Source organism: Babylonia areolata, chromosome 3 (genome assembly GCF_041734735.1).
Source record: "Babylonia areolata isolate BAREFJ2019XMU chromosome 3, ASM4173473v1, whole genome shotgun sequence".
Taxonomy (NCBI): domain Eukaryota; kingdom Metazoa; phylum Mollusca; class Gastropoda; order Neogastropoda; family Buccinidae; genus Babylonia; species Babylonia areolata.
The window spans coordinates 47,637,920-47,647,751 of NC_134878.1; the positions used below are offsets into that span (position 1 = coordinate 47,637,920).

At 41.5% G+C, this 9,832-nt stretch overlaps 1 protein-coding gene across 1 annotated transcript in view; it reads right to left on the bottom strand.

Moving 5' to 3' along the window:
• Positions 1-258: 258 nt before the first annotated feature.
• LOC143280350 (uncharacterized) overlaps positions 259-9,832 on the bottom strand; it is a 25,557-nt gene continuing 15,983 nt past the window's right edge. The window contains exons 6-7 of the mRNA XM_076584984.1: positions 8,633-9,312; positions 259-819 (exon numbers count right to left, since the gene is read on the bottom strand). Of these exons, the coding sequence (XP_076441099.1) occupies positions 698-819; positions 8,633-9,312 (802 nt within the window). The 3' untranslated portion in view covers positions 259-697. The remainder of the gene's footprint in view (positions 820-8,632; positions 9,313-9,832) is intronic.

The following is a 9,832-nucleotide window of genomic DNA, read 5'->3' on the forward strand; positions in this document are numbered from 1 at the left end:
CAAATTACCTGGAACAGAACTGACATCGCACGATGTATAGATTCGATTCGGGTCATCGTTGAAATTGTGATTGGTGGTAGTGATAGTAGTAGTAGTGGTAGTTGTAGAAGTCGTCGAAGTAGTGGTTGTTGTTGTTGTTGCTGCTGTGGTTTGCGTGTTTACGTATCTGCAATAATATCGGTCACAGCCTAATCAGTGTTTCTTGTGCGTTAAAAATCCACTTTTTTTTTATCTTGACATTTCCTCCCTCTCTACACGTTATTTCGTCGGTGATATCACGTACTAGCGTAACCAACATTTAGGTCAAAATGGAGTTACAACCATGACACACATTCTTATACATATATCTAGGTCGACTCAAACTGGCGTATCGTTGCCTGCATTCTTTACTGAGATATCGCGTTATCACGTATTAGCGCATGGCTTGTTTTCCCATAAAGTGATACAACGAACTAGCGTATTGGATGATACGCTAGTACGTGAGATCCACTTTGCATCCAAATGACCATTTACATTGTTAGCCACACAAAGTAGCGTAAGTGGCTCAATGAAGTAGATCTTCTCAATGGGTGTGTGCCGTTGGTCACGTACGCCGGATGTGTGACGAAACTTTCACTCACTTGGCGCGTCTTTCTCAGAAGAAAACTTGGGGAAGCAGGAGCTTGTTTCTACGAAATTTCACTGAGCACAGGTTTGTTCAATTATTATTTACTTCTAGATGCTGATGATGATGGTGATGATGATGATGATTATTATGACGATGATGATGATAATGGTGATGAAAAGTAAGCTTAAAAAATGACAGGCTCTTTTCAATTTACGACTGGAGTCTGTGTCATAATCTTATTTTACTTCATTCCCTGCTGCCATTCTCTAGATCTATTCAAAATCACAGAACCACGCAAAACTGAGGTCAACTGGCAGAATGAGAGAGCATGTACAGTAGCGTCTCCATGAAAACTGAATACCGTTTTCTCTCTCTCTCTCTCTCTCTCTCTCTCCCTCTGTGTCTCACTGTGTGTGTGTGTGTGTGTGTGTGTGTGTGTGTGTGTGTGTAAAGAAAAGTGTGTGGAGCATCGCCCAGCAAAAACTACTGGATCGATCGTTTTGAAAATTGCACTAATTGTCGTTTTATTGTCGTTTCAGGAATACAAAGAACGTCAAGCATGGCAGATTGTAAAGGAGACTCTGAGGAAGATGTTCCACTTATCCAATTGCAAAGAGACTCTGAGGAAGATGTTCCACTTATCCAATTGCAAAGAGACTATGAGGAAGATGTTCCACTTATCAAATTGCAAACTAATCCAAACAAGATTGGCAGGTCTTGTCCAGAACATGCTACTGGTTTGCAAAAGCCAGAGAGTCAAAATGACAATAACTCTGATGATGACATTCCTCTTGTTGTTCTTCAAAAAAAATGCAGAGACCCAGAAAAGACAATTAATATTCTAAATAGAAAATCTAATGAAATTAGCAAAGATGACAATCAAACTCAAAGCATATTTAAAACTCCTGAGAACTGTAATGATGGAATAGAGGGGGCTGAAGAGGTCATGAGTGAAGCCAGCAGTAGTGAGGGGATGTCACTTGTTGAATGTTATGATTCAGATAAAGACCCAGAGTTTAATCCTGGACAATGTGAGGTCAAACGATGCAAGAAAGAAGTGTGGGCAGCCTGTCCTGATTGTGAAATCTTGGTCTGTTTTGATCATTTCAACGAGGAAATATCGTCTTGTTCCCAGCACGGTGCAGTCAAACGTAAGAAGAGAGACAAAGGAAAAACTTGTGAGGTAGATAAATTGGCAATAGGGGAATCTGAAAAAGATAAGCAGGCAGATACTGAGACAACAGTGAGTTCTGGTGCTCCCTGTGATATGCAAACGAATGAAAATGACTTTATGCCAAAGGATGATGTCCACCATAACATGGCATTACCTGAAGATTATAATGTTGAGGGTAGTGCCAGGGAAGTTGCCAAGAAAAAGATGCCCCGGCCAAACAAACAGAAAGAAGCAAAACGTCAAAGAAGTATGGGGCAAGAATATACAAGTAATGCCACAAAAAAGAAAATTGCTGCAAGAAAGATGAAAACAAGATGTAAAGAAAAGACTTGCGTGAGACAATGTTCCACGATTAGTGATGAACAGAGGCATAAATTATTTCAGTCCTACTATGCATTGGCAGATCTCAGGTTGCAAAGGGAATTCCTTGTCAGACATATAAAATGCTCCCAAACAAAGGAAAAGCAAGCCGGAAAAGCCATCACGAAGACAAATAACTAAAAGTTATTTTTTTACCATCAATCAAAATGTTGTCCCAGTTTGCAAGGTGTTTTTCCTTAACACTTTAGCATTATCAGAACAGACCACAAGAACAGCACTCAGCAAGATCACCTTGACAGGGACATTGACAAAGGACAACAGAGGAGGAAGACAATCAGAAACAGTGGTAGCTAGAGATCAAATGATGCGCCGAAAGATTGAAGGTCACATCGATAGATTTCCAAGAGTTGAGTCTCATTTTTGCAGAGAATCGACCACAAGGGAATATTTGCACCCAGACCTGACAAAAAGAAAAATGTACAACTTATTTCTAAAAGAATGGAACCCTCAACCAAATCCACCAAGTTTTGCTCTCTACAAGAAAATTTTTAAGGAAAAAAATCTTTCGATACACAGACCCAAAAAGGACCAATGTTCTCTGTGCATGACCTATCTTAAAGGAGACGAAACAGTGAAGGAAAATCTTAGAGAAAGATATGAGATTCATGTAGGGGAAAAACAAAGAGTCAGAGACTTGAAGGATCAATGTAAGAAAGAAGCTGTACAAGATGAAGCAGTGCTTTGTGCAAGCGTTGACCTGCAACAGGTCATCTATCTCCCAATCTCAAAGGAAGGTGCCCTATTTTACAAAAGAAGACTAGCTGTGTACAACCTTACTTTTTATAACATTGGTGACAAGAACTGCCATTGCTTTACTTGGGATGAAGCAACCAGCAAACGTGGATCATGTGAGATTTCAACAGGAGTTTTCGAAGCCCTGAAGTTTTATGATGTGAAGGGAGTAAGAAAAGCCTATCTATTTTCTGATGGATGTGCCGGCCAAAACAAAAACTCAATAATGCCAGCTATGATGCTATATACAGTTAGCAAAAGCACCAATCTGCAGGAAATATCGCTCCGGTTCTTTGAATCCTATCATGGTCAAAATGAGGGTGACTCAGCGCATAGTGCAATAAATCAGGCAGTGAGTTCAGCAGGTGATCTGTTTCAACCATCCCAACTGACAACTGTTTTCAGTCTTGCCCGCCCTAAGCAGCCTTACATCATTCACCAGCTGCAGTTTGATGATTTTTTGGATTTCAAAACCCTATCAAAAGACCTTCGTATTCTGGAAGCAAGGAGAAGTTCGGGAAGTGAAGATTCCTTCAACTGGAACAGAGTGATGGAACTTAAGGTTTCAAAGCAACATCTTGACAAAGTGTTCTATAAAACAAGTCACTGTGATCAAGAATTTAAATCTCTCTCTCTCAAAAGACTGCAAAAAGACATTAACAAATGTGATCTCCGTAAGCTGAACGCAGAAGCTAACAAGATCTCAAAAGAAAAGTATAATGATCTACTTTCTCTTTGCCTGGGAACGACACCTGTTGTCAACATCAGAGAACACAAAAGTTTCTACATGAATTTGCCTCATTTTGCGTAGAACTTTGAAAAAACTTCAACCCTTTGACTGTGAGCATTTTGGATTATGTTAAAGGCTCATTCTGACTCCAAAATGTCATGTTCCTTGATCAACTTTGAAAAAAATGTTAACTCTTGACTATGTGCATTTTGGATTATTTTCAAGGCTTATACTGACTCCAAAAAGTCATGTTCCTTGGTTTCCTTTGAAGAAACGTCAACCCAGTGAGTACGTGCATTTTGTATTATTTTAAGGCTCATTCTGACTCAAATAAGTCATGTTCCTTTGCTTTCGTTTCTTTGCTTTTATTATATTCAAAGAAAAATTAGATTCAGTTTATTTGGAAAACATTTTGGTTTGCACTTGTTCATTTTTCACTCATTTGTTCATACTGTTAGTTGCTTTGCAAAAATAAAGCTAATCTAATTTAACCGGGTGTAACTTGCTTTATTTTTATAATCTCAAGTGATGTAAGCCACACACATTTTGTAAAGCTTTCTGACAAATAGATATCACGTACTAGCGTATCGTATAAAAATATCGTATCTGACATTTTAGATTGGAAAAAATTGCATCACGTACTAGTGTATCTGTAAAAACGATAAATTTTGCAAAGTATGTGCATTATTTCTTGTAACTTGCATTGAGAGAATAAAATTGACTTTAAAAAGAATATCATATCCAAAATTGAGCATGATGTGGCTTGCAGTTATCTCTCGGTTGAATTTTAAAATGCACCCAAAATTTTAACCTGCTCTCCTGTATAATTAGGAAATTGTTGGTTACACTAGTACGTGATATCACCGACGATTTGTTTGATGGTCATAGTTTGTTTTTCTTCTACAGAATTTTGCCAGGGACAACCCTTTAGTTGCCTTGGGTTCTTTTACGTGCGCTGAGTGTATGCTGCACACGCGACCTCGGTTTTTGAAAAAGATATTAATCCAATGAATGCATTTCTGTGTACTAAGCTTCACGGGGAAAAGTACTGTAACATACAAGTTTGTTGTTGCTGCTGCTGCTGTTTACGAACACATACAGCACAAATAAACCTCACTTTTGTTTTGCAAAATACTCTGTAATCAATGCATCTTGCATCTTAAAATCTCAGCAACGTATACCTTAGATAATTCATCACCATTTGTCGACGAAAAAATGACAGGCTTTTACAAAAACAAACACACACACACACACACACACACACACACACAAAGAAAATGAAGAAGTATAAGAAAAAAAAGTAAGATCTACTCTAAGATTAAAAACAAAGTTTGAACAATTCAAATTACACTGTCGTGATAGGACATGTTCTCCACAGTGTGTCCTATTGCAGGAGTCAAGAATGTGTACATACACGATAAACTCCACGTTGCAAGTAGGCTATTCAGTGGGCTCCGCACTGTATAAAGATGATCATGATGATGACGGTGATGATGTTGACAATAATGATAATGATAATAATGATGCTGATGATAGATAATGATGATGATGTTGATGATAGGCTAGTAACTGGTATTAATTAATGCGCTCTACCTCCTTAGTACGTGGGAACAGAGCGCTGAAAATTGACATCAATGTAGAAGGAAAAAAAACGGTTACAAAAACTAACACAAAGAGCATTATAATCATGATTTACAAGCAAAAACAATGTATGTTTATCATGTGTTCCACACCCTGTGTTTTATATGACGGGTCCACATTGTCCAAGACTTCCATCCACGAGGCGTGCATAACAACACCAACAGTCCGCATTCTGTTCATGTAGCGAGGTCAACGTTGTGTTTATAGATAGCTCCACAAAGTGTCAAAAAATGAAGACACATTGATCCTGATGAGCTGAACGTTAGTTCCTCGTTGCCTGTACGGTGTTCTATAAACTATGTTATCTGGAGGATGCATTGCAACATTGTACAATGAGTTCCACATAGTAGTTATGACAGTCCGCCGCATTCTACCAATGTGGTGAGGTTAACTCTCTCCATGCGAACGGCGAAAGAGACGACGTTAACAGCGTTTCACCCCCATTACCGTCATCAAAATAAAGCAAGCGGAAGGCTCTTATACTGAAGAGGTGAATGTTGACAAAGAATACCACAATTCTGACGACGGAAGCTAAAGGTTGGGTCATTCAGAAACCCACTGGACATCCGAGAGGTCTGTGTAGAGGAGAAGAGAGGACTGGCCGTACTGAGTGAGTTAACATTGTGTTTTGTGAGTTCCACAAAGTGTCAACATTAAGACATTTGAAGTCTATGATCAGTTCAACACTGCCTGCAATTTTTCCACGTTGCGTATTATAATGCTCTTTCATGACAGGGTAAAAACGGTCATACGCGTAACAGCCCACTCGTGTACATACGAGTGAACGTGGGAGTTGTAGCCCACGAACGAAGAGGAATAATAACGCTCTTTGATGTCTACAGGATCCATTGCACATTGTCTATACAATGAGTTCTATCTCAAGGCGGAGTCTACACAATGAGTTCTGCATTCTGATGGGGTGTGTATGATGAGTTCAACATTATGAGCGTTTATGTGACCACATCGTCTATGAGTTTCACTAGGTGTGTTCAACAATCCGCATTTCACTCATGTTACGAGGTTAACCGTATGTTTTATTTGCGATCCACTGGCTGTCTATATGAGGACAACGATCGGTTCAACACTGACTACGTTTTTTCCACCGTTGCGTTGATCATGTTCTGCGTTATCTTGAGCATCCACTCCACATTTTCTACACGATAACTTCGATCACACGAAGAGGGTCCTTGGAATGGTTTATACATGGTAACCTACACAAATAGTTCTACGTCATGATGGGATCTATAGAATGAGTTCAACTTCATGATGGGGTCTGTAACAGTGGTTTCTGTCTCACAGTGGGGCCTCTATAACTAGTCCTACGTCATGAGGAGGTCTACGTGATGAGTTCTACCTTATAATGAGGTCTATATGTGATGTTCTACACCAATATCTGGTCTGTAAGGTGAGTTCTACATTACGATGGGATCTCTTCAGTGATTTCTATCTCAGGATGTGGTTTATAATTATGATGAATTCTATCTCATGATGGGGTCTTGGTCTTCTTCTTCTGCATTCGTGGGGTGCAACTCCCACGATCACTCGTGTTTTCGAGTGGGGTTTTACATGTATAAGCATTTTTCATCTCGCCATGTAGGCAGCCGTACTCCGTTTTCGGGAGTATAGGGTCTGCCCGGCAATGTGGTCTATACAATGAGTTAAATCTGATGACTGGGTCTATATGATGGGTTTTACCTCATGATGTGGTTTATATAATGAGCTCTTTCTGATGATGAGGCCTATACAATGAGCTCTGTTTCATGATGAGGTCTATACAATAAGGTCTGTCTAATGATGAGGTCTATACAATAAGGTCTGTCTAATGATGAGGTCTATACAATAAGGTCTGTCTAATGATGAGGTCTATACAATAAGGTCTGTCTAATGATGAGGTCTATGCAATAAGGTATGTCTAATGATCAGTTTCAGTTTCAGTAGCTCAAGGAGGTGTCACTGCGTTCGGACAAATCCATATACGCTACACCACATCTGCCAAGCAGATGCCTGACCAGCAGCGTAACCCAACGCGCTTAGTCAGGCCTTGAGGGAAAAAAAGGTGAATAAATAATAGATAAGCTTACACAAATAAATAATAATCATAATAAATTTTTTTTTAAAATGATCAGGTATGTGCAATGAGGTCTTTTGAATGATGAGGTCAATACAATGATGTCTATCTGAAGATGAGCTCTAAACAATGAGGTTTATCTGATGATGAGATGTATACAATGTGGTCTATCTGATGATGAGGGCTATACAATGAGGTCTATCTAATGATGAGGTCTATGCAAAAAGGTCTATCAGAACATGAGCTCTACACAATGAGGACTATCAGATGATGAGGTATATACAGTGAGGTCTGTCTGATGACAAGATCTATACAATGAGTTCAATCTAACGATAAGGTCTATGCAAAAAGGTCTGCCTAAAGGTGATGTCTAAACAATAAGATCTGCTTAAAGATGAAGTCTGTGCAAAGATGATCGAATGATGAGTTCAGTACAATGAGGTCTGAAGATGAGCTCTATACAATGAGGTCTGTGTAATGATGAGGTCTACACAATGAGATCTGCATGATGGTGAGGTCTACACAATGAGGTCTGTCTGATGATGAGGTCTATACAACGAGGTCTAGTGAGGTCTATATGATGAGCTCTTCGTTGTGCTCGCTGTCGGGGTCAGTGGCCAGGAAAACGTCCTGATCCTCCACACTGGAGCTGAAGGTCTCTGTAGGCAGGGCACTGTCCTCGGACTCACTCCACACGCACCCCGTCTCCCTCACCACCCCTACCCCATTCCACTGCCTTGGGTACCCCCCACCCGACGACCTTGAGCGCCTCGCCCTGCCCTGCTCCCAGTGTAACAGTGAAACCGAAGGTCTCCTGTTGTTCCTCTGACGTGCTACTCTGTCCTGCTTCTGAAGCATCTTCTCTTCTGTGCTGGCGTCTTGGATTTTAAGATCCGATTGTTGGTTTCCGTGAGGTTTCTGATTGAAAAGGCACTGGATTGGAAAACGAAGATCTGAGTTCACCTTCTCTTGACGTGTAGTACTGGTCTTTTTACTTGTGTTCGGAGTCGAATCACCTGTTGAGACTGAGGTAGTTTTAGGGACGGTTGTATTATTATTGCATGGGCGTTCTTCTATGAGCGCTGATACGTTTTCATAGACTGGTTCTGAGGCGAGAGATGAGTTGAATTTTTCGGGAGGATCTGAGGTGAGGGATAAGGAGGACTTAGTCCTTTCCTTCCCTGGGATGTTCTCGTCCGACAGCTGAACCACAGCCCTGACCTGAAGCCTGCTCGGGGTGTGTAGGTGATGGTGTAGCTGTCTCTCCTTGCTTCCTTGTCTTTTCCAGGTGTCAGTGGCCTGATACACTACCTGTCTCTATCGTCTCCATGGAACTGAATGTGCTACTGCCCACTGATAATAAGTGACCGTTTCTGATGGACGCTCTGGAGGTCTGATGACGTCGTCTCCTCCTGTGCGACTGTTGCTTGTTTTTCCTGAGCACCTCGTGGGCAGAGCCGTCACTGGAGCACGCGAGGCAGGAGGCGTTCACGTAATACCCACATGTGTCCGAGCCGCAGCAACCATCGCGTCTCGAGGGGATGGTGAAGACGCTGGAATGTCGGCCGTGGTCAGGTCTCCGCTGTTGGTAAAGGCGGCACGATGAGCACGGCATCTGCAGCTCTGGTGGCGAGGACACGCCGGCCGTGGTGGGACCCTTGTCAGGCAGACGGAGCACCTCGCGAGGGATGCCGTACACCACGTCCCCGGCACTTCCGAGGCAGGCTTGGCAGCCCTTCCCCCGTGCCGGGTGAGGTGCCGGGTCCATGGACGCTGCCTCGGACTCTGCAGCGGACAGGTAGCAGCGGCGGCAGCAGCAGCAGTCGGTGTCCGTGGTGTCCTGGATGCTCCAGACGTTGGCGGCCAGAGGGGTGACGGGTAGTTTGGACCATTCCAGCACCGTGTGGTCCGTGCTGTAGCCGTCGCTGTGACTACTGCTCACCCTTCCCCTCGCGGCGGCGGCTTGGGTTGGCACTGGCCTGTAGTCATGGTAACAGTTCAATATACAACCAGAGGAAATAAACAGCGAGGGACAGACAGTGAGCACTGAAATGTTGAATGTCATTGTCCGTACAGCTCTACTGACATGAGGTGCAAATCAGAACAATTATGGTGAAAACAACAATATAACAAGAGAGGCAAGGCCTTCAAGACTCACTTGTGATACACTTTAAAAAAAATCCAAGCTTTTTATGTATTGAGTATAATTTCAAAATGTAATGTTTAAGATGAGAAAGATCAGTTTAAAGCAAATTAAGTCCCCTAGCATTAATTACAGAGTAATTTCCCTTCTTTACTATCTGCACCAAAACGTTTGCAAAATAAACAAAACTTCCATGCTTAGCAAAAGAAGTTCCTGTTTGAACAAAAAATGATAATAATGACTGCTCTTGTTGCTGGGTCAGAATATCAGATCAAAGTGCCAAGTTTGGAGAATACAAAAAATATAAATATAACAGTAAATGCAGTTTGCATATAATTAGGCTTCATTTTTTTTTT